Source organism: Poecilia reticulata, linkage group LG12 (assembly GCF_000633615.1).
Source record: "Poecilia reticulata strain Guanapo linkage group LG12, Guppy_female_1.0+MT, whole genome shotgun sequence".
NCBI classification, from domain to species: domain Eukaryota; kingdom Metazoa; phylum Chordata; class Actinopteri; order Cyprinodontiformes; family Poeciliidae; genus Poecilia; species Poecilia reticulata.
In genome coordinates, this window is record NC_024342.1 from 25276092 (window position 1) to 25297334 (window position 21243).

Here is a 21243-nt window from a genome sequence, read left to right on the forward strand (position 1 = left end):
ACAATATTTCAAAAGTGTTAGCTGGGTTACTACACACACACCACATAAATCCTTAAATTAGATACCCAACCTTACTGCTGCATGATGGAAAAGGTAAAAACTGCATAGAGATGGCGCATTACACACTGGTGTGAGAAAACAAGGATGATTATTTGCACAATTGCTTCTGCATATTTCTTGCTGTTTCTTACTTCGAGTAAAAACTTCCAGAAAAAGAGCTGAATGTTTAAAATATGCAGATTTAATCTGTGTGTTTGATATCACAGCTATTATATTTAGAGTAGACATTATTTGTTGGGATAAAACAAACACCAGAAGAACATAAAGTTGGAACCAGATACACTGTATAAAAAGACTGTCTGATATTAATCTAATCTTTTTCTTTATTAGGTCCCTTGAGGCTACCAAAAGTATTTTTTCCTAAATCCTAGAATAATTTGTCTTCCAAATGATCATGAACACCAAAACWAATGAGTTGCAAAGTTACTTGAGAAAAACAAAGATAATATTTTGGAGTGACCATTTCCCCCCSAAAATTATAGTTAAAACTAAAAAAGTAGAGTTGACCGAACAGCCAAACAGCTCAGTGAGAAAGAAATTCTAGCAAATTATAGTGAAAACCCAAGTCAAGCAGTTCAAAAGTAATTTCAACCAAATAAGAAACAAATACCAGCACTGTCATAATGTTGAATACTAAATACATTTGAACTTCTGAAGAAAGTWATAAGAAAATATCAGTTTTACTCTGGCAATTAACAGCCAAATGCAGATTTCATAATCATAACAGACCTAAATGTTTATGCTCAAAAAGTGAGGTCAAAGATTTTATATCTTTTCATACAGTGTCAAACGGTTTCAACAGTGGATTTGATCAAATCAGAACTCCATAGTCAGACAAAACACATAGTAGCTCTTGACAAACAACAACATTTCCAAATACAGGAAGAAATTGGTCTAAATAATTATTCTGGTGTACATTTATTTGGAGTTCTGTTTTGAGAGAATTTAAAAATGTGCAGAGTCAGACACACCAACAAATTCACAACCACACTATGCAAGAGACAATGGACTGCAGAGCTGGACAGGGGATACAGGTTTAAAAGCTGCCAATGCAGCATGAATGGTGAAGGAAGATACCACTGATTATGCTTTTACTGGCCTTTTTTCAATCAATAGATCCTTCTTGGATTGGTTGTCCAGCTGCACTCCTGCGGCAGAACCTGCAGAGGGGTCTGTTTCTACAAGCCTCTCCTTCTCCGTTAGGGTCTGGGACGCTGAAGGATCTACATCAGGAGCGGAGATGCAAATCTGGGGGTTTACTATGTCATCTGCAGAACCTACCAGTTCGGTTTTATGGGGGTCAGGTGTTGGAGCCTTTTGTGCACTATTTGCTTGACCACTTGCTGGCTTGTTGACAGATTGGGGTTGAGTTGTTGTAACCTGGGAAGTTGGAGACTTGGGTGGCTCTGCCTGCCATGGAAAACTAATTTTCGCTCCAAACAATGATGTTGTTGGCTCTTGTTTTCCTGGGACGCTTTTTTCTTCTTGAAACAAGGCTCCAGAAAAGGATTTCAGTCCTGACAACAGACCGCCGGTACCTTCYGTTTGAGGTGATGATGAAACAACTGATGGCATAGCAGGTGAAAATAACGACCCGAGGGATTTTCCTGCTTCACTCTGAGCAGATATAAAACCCAAGAAAGACTTAGTTTGAGGTTGTTCAGCACCACTGGAAGGTTGATTAGTTGGTGTAGCTTTACTAGCATCCAACTGAGGAGGAACTGACTTGACATTTTCATTAGTGTTGGGTTTCTCTTCAATGAACATTGKTTTTTCATGCATCACTAGTCTTTCTGCAGTTGTCATTTCTTGCTCAGTCTTTTCCACCTGACTAGTAGGTTCTTTTGATGCATCTTTTGACTGACTCACTCCAGAAACCTTTGGACAAGATGCATCAGATGCCTTCCCATTACTGCTACTGTTTGTTTCTTCTGTTTGAGGCATTTTCTGATTTGTACTCTCACAAATAGGCAGAGTTACTTCTGGTGAGACATTTTCATTTTCAGACTGTGAACCTGGTTTTGAAGTTGCTGTGGTAGAAGTTACAAGAGTGGTAGAGGTACTAGCAATTGTTACATCACTACTGGCAGTCGTAGCAGTACTGATAGTAGTGGTAGTGGCAGCAATACCAACATTKTCTGCAGTAGTAGCATCTGTAGCAGTGTGATCAGTTGCAGTAGTAGTGGCAGTTGTAGTAGTAATGGCAGAAGTAGAAGGAGTTGCAGCAGCAGTAGCGACAGCAGCAGGAGCAACAGGAGTAGCCAACCTAGCCTTAGCTGGCACTGGCTCAGGGGGTTTAGGCGGTTGTCTTAAACCACCAAACAGAGATCCACCTATGCCTCCCAGTAAAGATGCTCCAGCTTGTGGTCCTGCAGCCTGCCCAGTGGGGCTACTAAACATTCCTCCAAGCAGAGAACCGCCTGGCTGTGAAGTCGCTCCTGCCCCTGCACCTCCAAACATCCCGCCCAGAAGTGATCCACCACTTGAGGCAGCTGATGGTTTGGCAGTGGATCCTCCTCCAAACATGTCACCTAATATAGACCCCCCAGTGACAGGTGTTGTGGTCTGAGGACCAGACTGTGGAGGGGTTCCTTTGAATAAGCCTCCTAGTAAAGATCCACCTGTTTGGGGAGTTGGCGATTGAGTGTTAGACCCTCCAAAAAGTCCTCCCAACAGAGATGCCCCAGACTGACCTGTAGGAGCTTGTCCAAAAGACAAGTTCTTCTGCTGTTGGGTTGGTTGAGAGCCTTCGGTAGGAGCAGATGCAGGTTTAAACAGAGAAGACATAAATCCAGTAACAGCATCTGCTGCAGAATCAATTGAAGACTTGTCTGGTTCTGGAGGTTTTTGCTGTGTCTCAACTGGAGGACTAACTGTAGAAGTCTCTTCTACTTTAGGAGTTGCTAAATCTTGAGTTGCACTAATTTTAAGTTCAGATTGTGGTTGTGTGCTTGATTCTAATTCTTTAGATTGGTTATCTTCAGTTAAAGATTCTGACTTTTCAGTGCTTGGGCAATTATCTGTGATTTTGGTATCAGTTATTGATGCATTGACCTCAGGACAAGGGCCACTATCCTCAGGTTGCTGCTGTGTTTCCTTCTGCTCAGTGCTTTGGGCAGCAGAATCAATTACACCCGTTTCAACACCAGTAGATGTTTTGTTGTCTGAACTGTTTTTATCCGTTTCTGTAGGTGCTGTAGATTGACCAGACCCACTAAATACTGAAAACACACCTTTACTAGAGGCATCATTAGCACCAACGCTTGGTAAAATACCACCAAGAAAAGATGTACTAGTTTGTGCTGTAGCAGTTTGGGAGGATGGTCCATCTAAAATCCCTCCCAGTGGAGAGCTTTTGTTTTGAGTTGTTAAACTTGCCTGAGGGTGAGGTGAGGGTGCAGTGCCTCCAAAAATCCCACCCAAAATAGATGTTTGAGATCCAGCAACCTGAGGACCAGATCCACCAAATAAGCCTCCAAGTAATGATGTCCCTGCCTGTGATCCAGCTGTTTGAGGAATAGACCCGCCAGTCTTTGTAGGTCCAACCTGAGACACAGGTGGAGATGCAGAGCCTCCAAATAAACCACCAAGTAATGATCCTCCAGTCTGAGATGTGGTAGTTTGAGATGAGGACCCTCCAAACATAGCCCCTAACAGTGAACCTCCAGGCTGGGAGGAAGGCTCAGGAGCAGAACCTCCAAACATGGAGAACAAACCTTTGCCTGGTGGCTCTTTGGAGCCTGAAGATGCTGGCAAAGATCCTGGAGGTGAAGGTCCTGTCTGGCTGCTGGCAGCCTCAGGACTTGGTGTAGAAAATAAAGAAAGCAACCCTTTACCTGGACCTTCTGAGCTAAATCCTCCAGAAGGTTGAGGATGTGGGCCTGATCCAGTGAGCATCGAAAGCAAACCAGGAGCTGATGATTCTTTAGTAGTACCAGCATCCAGGTGAGCTGTTGCTGCACTGGTTTCCTTGGGCATTCCAGTAGGCTCTGACTTCGGTTTGTCAGATGAAACTTCCATGTCTGCAATTGTGGCTTCTTCCTTATTGGGTACTGTGGTACTCAAAGCAATGTCACTTGGCATGCTAGAATGCAATTCACCTGTAACACTGGCAGCTCCAGTCTCTGAATGGCTCATCTCTTGATAATGGCTACTGGAATCAGGTTTTTGTGCTAATTTTTGTTGATGGGGTTCTTTGGAACCAATCGATGAGTTAGGAGTTTGTTGTTGTGGTGACACCGTTGCTGGTGTAGAGGGAATATTTGGTGTTTGAGAATTTGTTGGGCCACTAAACATGGAAAACAAATTTTTTCGTGGACTTTCAGTGGAGCCAGATAATCCACCTAGCAGACCTCCGAGAACAGAAGCAGCAGTCGGCTCTTGTGGTTGAGAGGGTACTTTTGGAGTAGACTGTGCCTGAGGCTCCTGCCGTTGCTGTGTTTGTGACTGAGGAGCTGCTTGGTGAGATGGCGTGGTCGGTGGCTGAGGTTGTTGAGGGCCAGCATCACTGAACACTGAAAACAGTCCTTTCACTGTCCGTTCCGATGAACTTGATGACCCTTGTAAAAGTCCCCCGAGAAAAGATTCTGTTTGAGGTTGAGATTGTTGGGTGCTGGACCCACCAAACATTGACATAAATCCTGTAGATGGAGGATCTTTTGGAGGAACAGTAGACTTTTGTGAATATTCAGTGTTCAGCTTTGCATGGCTAGGAGGTTGAGGCGTTGTTGATCCTCCAAACATTGATAAGAGACTTTTACCAAATGTTTCTTGTTGAGGAGGTTGTTGAGCTGCACTTGGTGGATGTGTTTGAGGTGTGGGTTCTGGTTTAGGACCAGCCTGTTGAGGACTTGGCCCCGTAAACATTGAAAAAATACTTTTACTAAATGATTCATCCTGTGGAGCACTAGTTTGTGCAGATGTCTGTGGTGTTGATCCAACCAGCACATCGCCGATGGACAATCCAAAAAGTCCACCAGATGGTCCAGATGGTTTATTTCCTGCCTCCTGTTTTGTTTGCCCTGTAATTGGTGACTTGCTAGTTTCAACACCTTTGGGTAAATTAGAGAAAACCTCAGACATACTTCTACCTGGTGTCTGGCTCTGTGTTGGACCAGACTGGTCACCAGTTTGTTGTCTTACTTCACCTTTTGACTTAGATGTAGATGAAAGTGAACCCTCTGTAACACTCTGTTTCATTTGCTGTTTTTGTGGTGGAGGTGGGGAGGGCTCAGTACTAAACAAGCTGCCAATTGAACCAAAGAGATTTGACACACCTGTACTCTCTTTATTTCCAGCAGCACTGCCTGTTAAGGAAGTAGTGCTCCCAGTCTTGCTTTGAAGATTAGGAGATGGCTGAGAAGCTGTCTGGATATCTGGTTTGATTTCATCCATGCCTACAGCAGACTTGAGAAAACCCATAAAACCTCCCTGTGGTTGTTCAGGTGGCTTTTCACCTTTTGTATCAACTGTCTTGTCAGTTGCAGGCGTAGGTTGTGCTGGTTTAATAATAGATTCTTTTGATGCAATGGGTGCAGTAACATTGGGCTTTGTTGTTGGTGGGGATGCTTGCTGTACCATCGTAGTCTGACGTGAAAGTCTTGRTTTATTTGAAGTCGTATTTAAGAGTGTTGAGGGTTGGGTGACTTGAGCAACTGAGGGAACTGTTGGTAAAATTCTACCCTGCGAAGTTGTTTGTAATTTATAACTTTCTGACGGGGCAACAGCAGCAGAAGAGTCATCTTTGATAATCTTAGACTTAAGATTTTGGAGGCCTGATGACAGAATGTTCTTAGTTTGTTTCAGACTAGCTTGATCAGAATAGATCTCCCCAGGTTTTTTCACCTCCACTTGAGATGGTTTGGTAACAAAAGATGATATCAGGGAAGAAATCTTTTTGACCTGCCGATTGGGAAATTCTTCAGCTTGAGATACCCGTTTTCTCCATTCATCCTCTGAAACATCATCTACATGTTTCACTGTAACAGCAGTAGAAGAACGCCGCCGTTGGCTAGGTTGATAGCATTTGTTAAGGATCTGATGATTTAAATTCTCAACAGGAGTAGAGTTTAGAGAAACAGAAACTTTCTGAGCAAGCAATTTCTTTACTTCATGGTTGTTCCAATACAGACTAGCGTGGTCTCTTTGATGGCATGAAAGATCAATAATATCTTGGTAGTAATCTTGATAGCCATAAGAAGTTTGTCTTGGATCCACTCTTACTTTGTTTAATCTGTAAGATGCAAAATCCATGCMTTGCTGCCCTTGAGACATAAATGAATTTTCAAACATTTCAGTGAACTGCTGGAGATTTAAATTCATGATCTGGTTCCCTTTTCTGTATGCAGCGGATAAATCCAGGGGAGCATTGAGAAGTTGAGGATTGCCATGACTTTCACCAGGAAGCCAAAGAAGCTCATCCTCATTGTAAAGTGGAATTTTAAAACCACAGACCAGGACCATTTCATTGTGTAGCCACGCACTGGGTAGACTATCTAAAGTCTGTCCGTTGTCCCATGATTCGCCTTCAGGTGTACACGCATACACATATTCACCTGCTGCATCTGTAAGTAAGGCGTAAATATACTCATGGTCTGTGTAAACAAAGTACCCACAGTCGCCATCCTCTGCTGGCCACCACATCCCTTGCTCCAGAAGGGAAAGCCATTGCTGATACCATTCAGCGTCTTCAAGGTACAGCGAGTCTTCTGCATCAACATTAGCACCTGCTGAACAGTTTCTATTTGAGTTAAATTGACTATATTGACTTAAATAGTTTGTGTGAGCATTTTGTGCATTTTCCCTTTCCATTGCATGTTGCCAGTTTGCTGAGTAAGACAAGCTTGGTGCGTTCTCCTCATAGTAGCCTTCATGATACAAGACTCCATTCAAGCTGTAAGAACTGCCATCGTTAAACGAATGGCATTTCCCAAATTTTGCATTACTGTGGTTAGTTGTTAAGTTCAGAGCAGCTTCTTTATTAGATGAACATGCAATATTTCCTAAGTCTTCATAACTGTTCCATGACTTTCTTTGGGGGTATTCATTTCSTGGTCCTTCAAATGAATGTGATACCATTTGTTTCTCATGATGTGCAACATCTTGCCAAGGAATTTCGTTCACTGGGTGATTAACATTTGAATAGCTGCAGTGAAGTGTAGATGACGGTAATGACATGCCTTCACAGTTTTGTGTGTACCCTTGATCTTCTCCTTGAAAGTTGTAGCTTAAAGACTCATTCTGAAACTGCTGCCAAAGAGCACTTTCACGGATCCACTGGTTTTCATCGTATGACGGACTAATCCCAAACTCAGAAAAATTACCTTGGTAAAGGTTCTGATTTRTCATCCCAAACAAAGAGGGAACACTTCCACCTTTAAAAGACTCCAGGGTCATGACTGGAGAAGTAGTACAGYTCTCAAAATGGGAGTGAATATTTCCTGTGCTGTAAGCCATTGGGTTATTTGAAGGAATAGAATGAGAGAAGTGTAGCTGAGATAGATTACCTGTGCTAAATGAATAGTGTGTTGCCTGACTTTGAAGAGATCTTGCAAAAGCAGCTGAAGTTCGCAGGTCTAGACTCTCATTGTGAATGGCCACAGGTGTGCTAATTAAAACATGCCTACTCTGTCCTGGAGTCAGACAAATTGGAGCAGTTCTTTCCACCCTCTCATCTGCAAAACCTGTGGTACTACTTTTTATCAAATCTGAAGATAATCCCGTCGTCTTGGCACACTGTGTTGATTGCCCTGCATCCTGACCTCCCATCTTTGCTTGCTTGAAACAAGGATTTTCAGTTGCATTTTTGCTAAACMACCCTGACAAAAATCCTTGCTGAGCAGCACCATGAATCATTTTATCTTTATCTACATGTCCTTGTAAGGGCTGTTGTTTTAAATTGGCAAGGGAATGAAGGGCCTGGTCTTGGTGTGGAGTTGTCTTTGTGATTGTAGATACAATGTCCCTTTCTTGTATTGATTTTTCTGCTGATTTCTGACAGGTCAGGTCTGTACTTTCAGRCGTTTTTGTCAACTTGTTGAACAACCCAGAAAGCACTCCCGATTGACTTGCCGTCTCTGTCTGTGTTGGGAAAGGCTGGCTACAAGGCACTTGCTGATTTRCTGTAATCTCATGGGGGCTTTTGTGTGGCAGTTGCTGAATCACATTTTCTGAAGAGGATTTAAATAGTCCAGAAAASAGTCCAGTTCCTTGAGCTGTTTGGGTTGTGCTACTTTGAGATTGAGTTTGGTTAGAAATTGGGAAATCGCTTTGTCTTGSCTGCTCGTGACTTGATTTACTAGAGGAAATCTTATGCTGCTGTGCTGATGGTTGACTTTGTTTATTTATGCTGTCAGCTGAAGAAAATTTGAAAAGACCAGATAAAAGACCACCTTGCTGCGAAGGTTGCTGAGGTGGAACGGTTTGTTGTCGAATGAAGCCTGGTTTAGAGGTTTCTTGTACTTCTTGGTGGCTCATTGTTCTGTTCCTCAGACCTCCACTAAGTCCTTGAGTTTTCTGCACACTGCTGGCTTGTTTATGTTGATCACTGCCAAATTGAGGAACTGTTTGAGAATTTGAACTATTCTCACTGGAGGTAAATTTTAGTAAGCCAGAAAGCAAGCCTCTCTGTTGAGGTTGAGGTTGAACTTGCAGAGTTTCGCCCGATGTCTGCTGCTGTCCAGGGCTGCTGCTGCGCATTTCCCTTTGCCTCTCAGCCTCAGGGGGCTGCTGCTGTACATTTTGTGGTACACTTTCTGTTGACGAAAACTTTAATAGTCCTGAGAGAAGGCCACCTTTTTGGGGAGTGGTGAAACTTTGTTGGGAGCTAGAGTGTGAGGGAATATTGCCTTTTGGTGATGGATTGCCAGACAAGTCACTACTAGAACCAATATTAAGTAGTCCAGATAGCAGTCCTTGTTTGGGTTGACTAGAGCCCATCTGAGAAATGTCTTCAGCTGAGCTACCTCTCAAAGGARTTGTGCTAAAATGCTGAGATCCAGGCTGATTAGGGTTTTGTGGCATTCTTGCTGGCTTCTGATTTGAGGTATGTTGTTGGTCAGTTGGCACTCTGCTGCTCTGAGGATGAACATTAGTCTTCTGGTTTGGACCAGCAAGACTGGGCGAGGGGTTGAACATGCTGGAAAACCATCCTTTCTCTGTGTTTTCCTGTTGGACGGTGGAAGTGGCGTAGGATGAAGCTGTATCGTAATATTCTTGTGGGTAATTCTGTGTTTTCATAGAGGCACCAGCATCTTCAGTGGATGAAAATCTCAAAAAACCAGACAGAACACCTCCTTCTGGTTTTGGACACTGCTGAGTAGGAACATTTTCTGAGGGGACAAAAGGAAATCTTGGCTTGCTACTTAGTGGCTGGTTTCCCACTGGTTTCTGTGGTTGTGGATTCTCATTAGCTCGAAACATTGGATAAACCRCCACAGGAGGAGCATTTGGGGCTGGAACAGGAACGACTGGTGTAATCAATGAACTCAAGGATTTCTTGAAAGGGCTAAAAAATCCTGTGTTTGCAGTTTGGTCAGTAGACTTCTGAGGCTCTGGAGGATTTAAATTTTGTTCATAAATATCTGGATTTTGTCTCCAGTGTAAATTCTTGTCATGATTTTGCAGCAAATAGTTGTCATGAGCTGAACTCGCTAACCTCACTGATTTCATAGCACCAGCGTCCGTCATTGACTGTTTACCTTGAGGAACGGCTTCAACATCCCACTTTCCCTCTGACTGGAACTTTGCTTGGGAATATTTAGACTCAAACTCTTGCTTGGAWTCAGTAGAACTTTGTACTTCACCTCCTGAGAAAAGCTTTAAAGGATTCAGTTTTTCTATAACCGAGTTTCCTGTTGTAGTTTGCGGTGGAGTCTGGATCTTGGGTGAGTGTTCTCGTACGGTTCGAGTAGCACTTCCCGTTTCCTGTGGAACTCGCATTTTGTTCTGAGGCAGAGAACTGAAGGACTTGTTGGGAGAGGTTTCTACCGGAGATACGACCGCTACCGGAGCCGTGCTGTTTGCCTTTGTGGGGATAAAGGATAGAAGCCGCGTTATTCCAGACTGTGCAGGTTGTGGAGCCGGTGCAGGCTGTTTGATTCCTCCTCCAACTTTGTCAGTGATGGAGCAAAACAATGAACTCATTGCGTTCTTTACACCTGAAATACCCTGATCAGAATCAGCTGCTCCTTTGCAGTCCTTTGAAATACTCTGATCTTCTCCGAGTGAATTTGTCCGGTTGCTACCCAGAGATGATAGCCTCGACTTGCTTGATTTGGGAAGGGAACCATATTTGCTAATTTCCTCCTCTTTTTCAGCGAGATATTCAGAGACCGTCTCAACAAGACACTGCAGCTCATCCATCGGGTCAACATATTCGTCAATCGGCTCCTCAACAGGGGAAAGTATCGCCTCAGAAACCCATCCTCCAGTTCTGCCACACTTCTTTTCACGGAGACCCTGGGGATAGTCCATGTAGCCCTCATTGGGATGCCGCTCCTTGTGATGCTGCTCGTAAAAGTCTCCAGCCACAAAGTGATTAGTATGTTTATCCACCGCTGGGGGGTATGGAGCATCCCCGCAGTCAAATTCAAAGTCAAACCGCTCTCTCGGTCGAGGATCGCACCCTTTTTTATATGCTACATAGTTCTCCAAAGTGTTATCCAGGTCATTTTTCGCCCACATCCTTGTTTTGTAGAGAAGCCCGTCTTTGTATGGCCTGAGGCATGATGAAGTCATGAAGCGCTCCTCTTCCTCCTGCATCTCTGCTACCTGTCGCAGGAACGGCTCCCCTCTTTTCTCCGGAAGCTTTGCAAGATGATCGGGAGATGTCTCTTGCCCCTGCTTATGGAGAAGCCCTCCAGGGTCCGTTATTCTTTTCTTTCTTCTTCGGTCGATGGTGTCATAGCTTTCAGGGTAAGTTGCAGCCCCAAAACTGCTATGAGGTTGGCTGACTGTTGTTCTCGCCAGCTCTGGGTAAGGTCTTCCCATTCGAAAGATTRCAGTGTCTTCCTGATCATCCAAGAAGTCGCTCAGCTGAGGCTTTGATCGTCCTTTGTATTTGTTTTCCCACTCTTCAAACCCCATGCCAGAATCTACAGGTATTATTCTAACTCTTCCCTTCTGGTTTAAAGATCTTAGTAAGGAAAGGATGGGAACATATAGAAAGACAAAGGGGAAGCAAATGGGGAAAAAAAGAAAAATTGAAGACAAAAGGCACAAAAGTTAGACAGTAAGATCAAAAGAAGACATTAAGACAGGAAAACTGCATGCAAAGGTAGAGCAATAAAAGCACCATAGTAAAACAAGCAGAAAACAGATGATTTAAAGACATATTTCAGTTCCTCCAGGAGGTTTTGCTGCAGCTTGGCTGAATTTGGATCAATTCCTTTAATCTCCTTCTAATTTAACTTTCTGTTTCATGGACTACTATGCAAAAAACTTTGCAGCTTTCCTCCAAACAAACCAAGTAAGTTGCGCAATGTTTTACTGAAAACGCAAAATATGCACAATTTCTTTCTAGTTTCTAGTGCCTGAATCTTTATACCCTTGAAATGAGACAAAACTCATTTACAAGTAACTTTTCAACAACTAAAAGTGAATTCCTTAATATTGATCAAAGGCACTAGTACTGGGAGATATTTGCCACTTATACCAAGACATATTTCCTATAAAAGTTTAAAAATCTGCCAGTGGAGCTAACACTATTTTAAAAATCAATATTAAAGTAGTATTTACTTAAAACAAGTCTCAACATCTTTCTGGAAAGTTGTTTTTAAATTACACTTCAAATTAGACAAAAATAAGACATTATGTTTTTACAGTGTGCTGCTGGATGTTAGCTAAATGATGATTAATCCATGTCACCGTATCATGTTAACAAGAATACCAATGATGTTGCYATTAACCATTTTACATCTCTTGCTAATTAGTTAAAGCTTGAAATAAAGCAAATCCCCTTTAATTTCTGCTCACTGTTGCTTTCTAAATACTTAAAAGAAATCATTAGAAAAAGCAAAGAAACATTAGATCAGCAGCAGGATGGTAAGGTCAGGAAATAAAATGACAAAAATAGTAAAACTTGAAATGTGCAATTCCAACTAAAGGTGCTGCAAAATCARTAACAAATAAGCATCACAGCATCCTGGAGGGACTGATATCGACGTATTCATGCCTCTATGTGCATTTTGCAGGTTTATCATTCTGTTTTTGCGTTGTAACAGATTGTGTGTCACCATGTTTGTCTAAGCCTGAACAAATGTAGATTTAGCCTGGACAAATGTCACAGTCAGCAGCTCTAAACCCTAAATCACCAACATACGGCATTTGGTTCAGAAGTTTATAATCCCCAAAGAGAGCAGCCTGACCCGCTCCCTCTGGGAGCGTCGCAGAGAGGTTTCCTCTTTCAAAAGCTTTTCAAACTGCCGTGGAGTCGAAGCAACACAACAGATTCTTTGACGGAATGGAACAAAGAGCTGGAATCCCATTTTTTATTCTGTTTCCTGCAGCAGAATCAGMAGCTYGCTATCAGGAAGTGCAGACAGATTTGTGACGTTCTCACTGGTGTAAATGACTCCAACAGCATTTCTCTATGGTCGAAAAACTGCATATTCAAAATTTCCCTTGAAAATTGTTTGGTTTTTAAAAATAAATTTAATGTAAACAGATAATTCTGCTCAGTGATATTTCCAAATTAAAAAAGGATGATGCCATTTCAGCYGATGTAAAAGTGAAACCAGTCTTAATGGATCAAAGCTGCATCTCGATAATTTAGAATATAAGTGAAAAGTTTTACGTTATGTAGATAAATTACATAAAAAGTGATGCATTWAAAAAAATATTTAAATCTGATTATTATTATATATTCAATAAAAAGTCAAAATGCCATTTCTCAAAAATAAAATATATTAACAACAACAATTAAAGGCAGAACTTTGACATTTTCACCAAACAGTGAAAATGTCATTAGTAGCCGTTTCAAATTATATTAATGAAAAGTAGGGCTGCAGCTAACGATTAGTTTAGTAATTGATCAATTGATTATTCTGACAATTAATTGTAAAAAAAATTGACATTCTACAAAAAAGCCTTTTTATACAACATTAGAAATACATTAAAATATGCAGATAATCTAATAAATTCCTTTTAAATTAAGAAAATAGACATTTAGTACACAAAATGCAGTCCCACCACCTGAAGATTGGGTAAAACATTAATAGTAAGTTTTTATCAATATTGAGAAATTATTAATATAAACAAGCTTCATATATTGCTGAAAAGTTACTTGCTAGTTAGTTTTGCATTGTTTAAAGTGTACCAAGACATGTGCAGCAGAAATACTTGGTCGGAGTTTGTTTTTGCAGTGTAAAGTGTTTTTCTGCTCGGCTCTACCTGCTTCCCCTCTGGTCCCGGTAGTCCAGRTCCAAGCTGTGGACCGAGTCGCTGCAGCAGTCTGGCTGCTGCAGCTGGGCTCCGCGGGGCCCCATGGGGAACTGGTGCACGGACGAGTTGGGCTGGGCCGTGGTGTGGTACCGAGGCGGCAAACTGTTGCTGGTCTCGCTGCGGTAGTCGCTGTCCCGGTCGTCTACGGCGCTGTCCTGGTCGTCCAAGGCTGCAGCAGGAAGATCCGATCAATAAAACTAAGACGACCCATTACCTTAAAAWGTTTACATTATTATGCTTCCTGGAACAGGTTAGGATAGGTGTATCAGGCAACACAAACGACGTTCATTACATTTCTTTTTACACAAAATCCTTCCTGGATAATGARATTTTAGTCTGCTCATTTCAGAGAGAGCCGTTTTCTGGGTTCTGTCACTTTAAATCCAGATAAACTGCTGCTGGCCACGCCCCCAACGCAACATTTATGTGAAAATGGCTGCTAAAAGACACGCAATTATACAAGTAGAAGAGGAGAATCCTGCATAACAGAAATGCAAAAATCTTACCAAGTATTGTTGTTCAGTTTTTAGTGAAAATAGTTCAGTTGAAGTAACAAAAATAAGAGTCAACTTTTCAACAAGATACAGGATTTTGTTTTAAGTCAATAATTCCTTATTATTATCTAAAGAAAATTAATTTTTACACTGGCAGATCATTTCACATTTTTCCCATGTGTTAAGTAAAATAATCTGCCAGTGGATTTTGTCGTTATGCTAATTGGTTATTTATTTAAAACAAGCTCCTCTGTCTTGCTGAAAAGTTACTTGTAAATTAGTTTCGTTCTATTTGAAATGAATTAAGATATTTACATTAGAAATTGGACAAAAATACGATAAAAATAAGATTTTGTGCTTGGGTTGCTAGGTGACGAGCAGAATTCCACCGGGGTTGCTAGGTAACGGCCGGGCTTTGATGGGGTTGCTAGGTGAGGAATTTTGCAATATTTGTGCTTATGTAAGATGGTAAATGKGAGTTTTTGTTACTCGTCACATCGATCACAGACGATAACATGAATCACGCCAGAGGCAGTAAAGTAGTAGAAGAAACACTGCCACCTGCTGGTGGGAGGTGGCATCACTTAAACCCAACAGTTTGGATTATTTTTGCGGAAAATTTGTAATAAACCCATAATTATGTATTAGTGCAAAAAAGGGAGGAGATGTGTTTATTTAGACTAAATTTCTACAAAAAAAATGGACGGACACATTTATGCAGTAAACAAATGCTTTGATTTKATAGATAAAATAAGATTTAAGCACGCAACAGTAAATATAAACAGTAAATTTAATCCAATCCAAACCAAAAACAGGATTAAGGAGCAACATTACTGCTAAATGAGCAGCTGGATTTAATGGGGCTGTGAACGGTTACTAAGGAGCAGCATAGTGTGATGTGCAAGTGATTCAATCTGGGCAAACAGAGAGAAACTACAATAAGACATCGCCCTCTTTTTAATTAGAGGCTGTAGATTATTACAGATCCGCCCTGCTGTCCTCAGATGGCTGCAAGGAGGCCATAATCTGAAGGCAGAAATTTATTTTCCTGGCACAAACACGAGAATCCCTCAGATTTTAAACATTTTAATCATTTTTAAAGTGTAACTAATCCCCAATTAAAATTATTTTCCTTATAAATTAGCCTTTAAGGGTGTTATCTTTATGTTTTTGTTCAGATTTCTGTTAAAATGTGAACATTTTTGTGGAAATTTGTTTTTTTTTTTCTTCAACACTTTGGGCTAAAACCATCTCAGTGCTGCCCTCTTTGGGTGGAAAAGTGGTACTGCAGTTGAATTTTCCTATTGGTTCTAACTCAGTATGTCTCTTTTGAATCCGTGCATCTCTTAGGGGAAGACTTTCAGGAAAGAATTCCCTCCAAAACGCTCAGAATATTTCAGTTCTAACATTTAATGTCAAAAGTGTTGATAATAAAACTGATAATCCAGCAGAAAGAGTTTGGTGGGAAATGAAAGGGCATCAAGGAAAACAGCAGGAAAAAAATGTATCCGGCTGCAGAAACATGAAGAAAATGAATGGAAACGCTGTAGGTGACATTTAATACAGGAACATTATGATGTGCACAAAGGGGTTGAGGGTCGGCCAGGGGAAGAGATCCACTAARTTGTGTTACATACTCAGTGGGTCAGCCCATCCGAAATAGTTGCCTGGTGAAACATTACAAATGAGAGTTCAGTCCAAACGGAGGCAGCAAAAAAATAAAAAATAAAATAAAAAGTTCTCTACATGAACCTGAACCACTGTGGAAAAAAGGTTTGGTTTGTTCTGGTAAAAAAAATGACAGCAAGCAGCAGAACAAAACTCAAAATAAATGATCTGACGCCCTCTAGTGGCTGAAAGGAGAACAGAGGGAACTCACAACACTGGGAGGGTGCACACTGCAGCGGAGCCCTCTGCTCGTCATGTGGAAGAGGAAACTACAGGGAAAGCAGAGAATCAAACATCAGGCAGGGTTGTAAAGACTGGGTTTATTATTTTAAAAGTTTCAGAAGTTTCCAAAAGCACATTAATAGAAAGTTAAGAGGAAGGAAAAAGTGTTCTTGCCACTTATTGTGGCCGGATTTAATGTTCTGAAAGCCATCACAGACAGACGCAACAAAAAAAAAAACAAAACGCTTAAGTGTCATTACGAATATCCAACTATATTCACAGAAAGTTGAGTGGAAGGAAAAAGTGTTGCAGCCACTGACTGCATCAGGACTCAGTGTTTCAAAAGTAATTTCACAGAAACACTACAAGAGAATGGGCTACAACGTGCAACAACACACATTAGTGGAAAGCTTAGTGGAAGGAAAATAATCACTGTTTTCGGGTGGATTTAAAGCTTCAAAGCCGTTACACTCAGATCCAATCAAAACAAATGTCATTAGATGCATCCAAACAATTTAATGGAAAGTTGACTGGAAGGAAAAAATGTTGTAATCATTGGCTGTGGCTGGAATTAATGCTTCAAATGTCATTACACACAGACCCAACCAGGACATGGGCTACATCTGTCATTACTTGTAACAAAACACACTAAAGTAAAGTTTAGTGGAAAGAAAACATTTTGTAGTTGTGCACTTTTATCAATATTAAGTAATTATTATTTAAAAGAAACTCCTACAGCTCACTAAAAACTTATTTGTAGTTCAGTTTAGTCGTACTAAGATATTTGCACTAGAAACGACATAAAATACTTGAGATTTAGTTCTTTTGCAGTGCATATTACTTAAATCCAAGAAATGAAAAGTTGAGTGGAAGGAGAAAGTGTTTGCAACAAGAACCATTTAAACTAGTTTTGTTGTGTTTTCTCATTGCAAACAGAAACAGATGCTGGTTTGTGTATTTCTCACACACACAAAAAAACTAATTTGCAGAAGGTGATGAAAAATGATCGATCGTATTTATGGATTCAGTCGGTAACTAAAAAAAACAAATCCACCAAATTCATCTGAAGTTAAATTTATCTGGATTTTACCTCATCATGGATTCCCATGTTGATTCGCTCCAGTTTCCCCGTCCAATACTGCGCTTCATCTTCTGGGATATCTGGAGGTAAATACCGCAGAAAACACAACATTATTTATTTACAGTGTATGTGAAATAAACTGGAGCAAAGTGGGAGCGTCGCATTATTCCCAGCTGAAGCTGCGCGGCTGCAGATGCACATTAAAGGGCACAAAGCCTTCAAAGAGACGGCGACCTGCAGCTTTAATGGCGCCGCGCAGCAGCAGCTTTGATCTGATCAGAACCACAACGCGACGAAAACGTGACGATGGCCACAAAGAGACTAAAAATGTGACGGATTTCCTGGAATCCATGTCAATATGTTGTTACTGCTGCACAAACCGACATGTTTCACCCAGAAACAGCTCAAGATTTTAATGGAGACGTTTCCAAATATATTAATATTCTTGTTTTGATGCAAATTTTTTTTATTGGATTTAAGTCTGCACTTTAACTAGGCCGTTAACACGTAAACGCGCTTCCATTGAGATGAGAGGTTTGTATATTTTTGTCATGTAGAAGAAAAACAAGGTCAATTTCAAAGCAACTCGAGGAGAAAAAACAAAGAAATTTAAGCTAAAAAATACTTAAGAATATTAGCAAAAACTATTGATAAAATATTAGAAGTGAACAATTTATATTTTTAGGTAAATTGAATGAAGAATTAGCAAACAATTTTATATAAAATTTTAGCAGTAAGCTAGCAAGAAAATTTTAGCTAAATTGTTTTTACAAAATATTAGAACACTGCAGCCTGAAGGGACCCAATTCCGATTTTTTTCTGACGTAATACGACCTGTATCCGATCTTTTCATGGCAGTGTGATCAGCACAGGTCGGATTCTTTTTCCGAATCTGATCCATATCCGATACGTATCCGATTCAAATGCGACCATAACGTTCAGGTCGCATTCATTCGAACCGAACGTCACTGATTCTGAAAAAATCTCACTATTCTGCGTCCTGATACACGCAGGTGGGAAGAAAAACATCAACCATGACGGACTAAATGAGGATTAARTTGTTAATTTGCTGCTCCGGCCGGATAACAACTTCAAATATATAAGCTAAGCTCCACCGTTAACCTCCATGTTTACTTCCGTAAACTCTTAGCGCTTCTTCTTCTTCTTTTTATGGCGGTTGGCAGAACACTGAGAACGCTGACGCTATAGCGCCCTCTACTGCGCATGCGGGACACTTTCAGGTAGTTTTCCCGTTTACACTGCAGAACACATACAGGTCGCAYTTACTGGCASTGTGAACGGCTCCGGCAAAAAACTCGGAATTGGGTCACTTCAGGCTGCAGTGTGTAGTGAAATATTAGCAATAAACAATTATAATATTAACAGTAAAATGTTAAATATTAACCATGAACTTAAGATATTTTAATAAAATATAAGCAATGATTTATCAGCACAATATTAGCAATAAACTGACAACGCAGTATTTCATGAAAGAAATAAAATACGACTTTACTAAAAAGACAGGTTCAAGTGAATATATTCATTTGGGTTCAATTATTAAAAAAAGGACAAAGAAAATCACTAATGGATTTTTCAAACATTAAATCTTCAAAAGCATAGAATTTGGTTAATCAATAAAATCAATTAATCTTCCAGCTTTTTTGTTTGGGATCAACAGTTTGATAAGACACTGTAAAAACAAATGAGTATATTTTTATGTGAGGCGGAGACTCACCGAACGGCAGCTCGAAGCGCGTGTCCAGCAGAACTCGGTGAGGCGTCGGGTTCTTGGTGCCATAAATCTCATCAGCCTTCATCAGAACCTCAGCGTCCAGGAAGATCCACTCGCCTGAACCTTCCTGTGATTAGATACGGTAAAACATTTCACCCAAACCGCAGTGATGTCATCAGCCGCTGTCGTTTCTGAAAGCTTAAACAATGATGGCGCTAATAGGCACTAGCTATACCGCCTATTATAGCTAGCTGTAGCAGCTATTAGCCGCTGTAGCTAGCTGCAGCAGCTATTAGCCGCTGTAGCTAGCTGCAGAAATTAGCTGCTGTAGTTAGCTGTAGCAGCTATTAGGTGGAGCCCTGACCTCCTCTGACTGGCGGATGTTCTTCAGGGGGATCCAGGCCGTTCCCACCATGGTGTCCCAGATGAGGCCTTTGTTCCACACCTCCACAATGAGCCCCAGGTCCAGCCGGTTGATCTCACTGGAAGGCAGAAACGGCTGTATTACTGGGAAATGTTGATGTTTTGCTGACGCACTGGGTGGAAAATGTCACAGATAAAAGAAGGGGAAGCTTTGTTGCTTGGAAAAACATTTAATGGAGCTGAAATCTCTGGACATAATTACCATCAGGCTGGAACAAAAGATGCTTTTTGTTGTGTTTTAGCTGCTATAGTCCACCCCTGCTCGTCTCATTCAACATGCCACTCAAAGGGCTCGATGGCAGCATGAAAAAGGGGCCTCTATTCTGAAAGGAGCTGCATCACTCAGACATTTGCATGTGGAAGTTTAGAACCATCGAGAGACAACAAAAGGAAGATGCGAGAAAAGCTAATCAAAGGCAGCAGATAATTGGGACGGAGCAGCCAGGTGCAGAGATGAAGGCTGAGACGAATAAACAGCAGATCCCATCATCAAACTGGGACCAACTGGGAGACTTTAACTGTCTGGGGTGGCGATAAAACCAATAGTTTACATGTTTTATCATTCAATACAAGAAAACTCCCACTTTAATGCAAAACAGCATCTCAGGAAGCAACTGAAAATAAATGCTGCTGTAAAAACAGACGAGCATTTTGGAGAAACTCAAATTAAAATATGCTCTCTGGTAAGCCTCTTTTTCAAATAAACATTTAAGCTGGTATAAAGCATGCTTTTTATACTGCAAAGTGTTTTTTTTAAAGGTTTAATGTAATTTTCTAATTTTAAATGTCAAGTTGTCATTAACTGCAAGTGGAAAATCATCATAATTAATAGAAATAAGGGCAGAAAAAAACCATTCTGAGACTAATTAATCTATATAATGTGTTTAATTAAAATAAACAATCTTTTCAATAATTTACTGAATGGGTCTGTCTAATAAAAGTTTGAGATTATTTAACAGAATCTCAAACTTTAATGACTTTTTATAACCAATAAGGACAACGTTAGCTTTAACGGCACAAAAATAATCAGGTAACATAAAAATTAAAGAAAAAAGCTTTAAAAATGTTGATTTTGTTTTTCAGTGAATGTATTCTGAAGTGGACACGGCTAACTAAAAAGCTAGCTGTGCTAATCATAAACCGTTAATCGGCCATTTTTACAGTTGTAAACACCGACGCCAACATCAGTTTGGAGTCGTAAGCTGGTCACACAAATCTGATTTCAGTCGCATTTAATGAGTAGTAGGAATTCTTTAAGTAGCAAGATGTTTATATTCATGCTCTTATTTTGAAAGGGATGACGCAGCAGTTCCATTTCCTCTCCTCAACTTCTCTTTTATTCCCAGAATAACTTCATTCACACCTTTAGTCTGTATGATCATGCAAAATAAACAAAACAAAAAAAAGGGATTTAATTAAAAAGAAACAATCTGAACTGAGAATAAAATGTTTTTCATAAAAATCCTGGAAAATAAGTGCTAAATGTCTGGATTTGAGTCGATCGGCTGCTGGAAACTCGACGTTTTGCCTCCGATAGACGCTGAATCACTTCAGGGCGACACATCAGTGAAGATGAAGGTCTGGAAAAACAAACACTGCAGCAAAGACAAACAATGACGCAAGGCAAACCAACATGGTGGCCATGCCATCGCCACGGAAACGCTGCGCCATTGGAAAATTTAGAAAATCAAACCAGTCACAGCATAAACAGCTGCAGCATAACTCYGTCAAAGTAGGTCAAAGGTCAACATGAATCAGAGCTGCAGCCATTTTGTCTCGGAGCCATGATGAAGGTTTGTTTAGAACAAGTGAACATTTGTTTTAGTTTCTGATGAAAGTGTGAAAGTGGACTCACAACATGAAGTCCTGCTCCCAGCAGGGCTGGTCGCCGCGCACCGTGATGGTCGTGCTTTTAACATTCTGCACCTTCAGCGTCACGTAGGTGTTGAACTTATCTGAAACAAAACAGAAAAATATGAAGTGGAGGAACGATGAGGATCAATGGGAAGAGAAGAATAATCAGCCACAGGATGGATGGATGGATGGATGGATGGATGGATGGATGGATGGATGGATGGATGGATGGATGGATGGATGGATGGATGGATGGATGGATGGATGGA

At 40.8% G+C, this 21243-nt stretch overlaps 1 protein-coding gene across 6 annotated transcripts in view; it reads right to left on the reverse strand.

Annotated features, from left to right (window-relative positions):
- unc13bb (unc-13 homolog Bb (C. elegans)) overlaps positions 1-21243 on the reverse strand; it is a 73440-nt gene that overhangs the window by 39554 nt on the left and 12643 nt on the right. For 4 of the 6 annotated variants that reach the window (XR_535103.2, XR_001777130.1, XR_001777131.1 and 1 more), the window contains exons 3-10: positions 20976-21075; positions 19062-19179; positions 18701-18824; positions 16975-17045; positions 15874-15931; positions 15632-15661; positions 13450-13669; positions 1160-11194 (exon numbers count right to left, since the gene is read on the reverse strand). Coding sequence is in view for 3 of the 6 variants with exons in the window: in XM_017307753.1 (XP_017163242.1) it covers positions 1160-11194; positions 13450-13669; positions 15632-15661; positions 15874-15931; positions 16975-17045; positions 18701-18824; positions 19062-19179; positions 20976-21075 (10756 nt within the window). In the remaining 3 variants the exon portion in view is untranslated. The remainder of the gene's footprint in view (positions 1-1159; positions 11195-13449; positions 13670-15631; positions 15662-15873; positions 15932-16974; positions 17046-18700; positions 18825-19061; positions 19180-20975; positions 21076-21243) is intronic. The other 2 variants (XM_008424724.2, XM_017307754.1) reach the window with 2 other exon arrangements.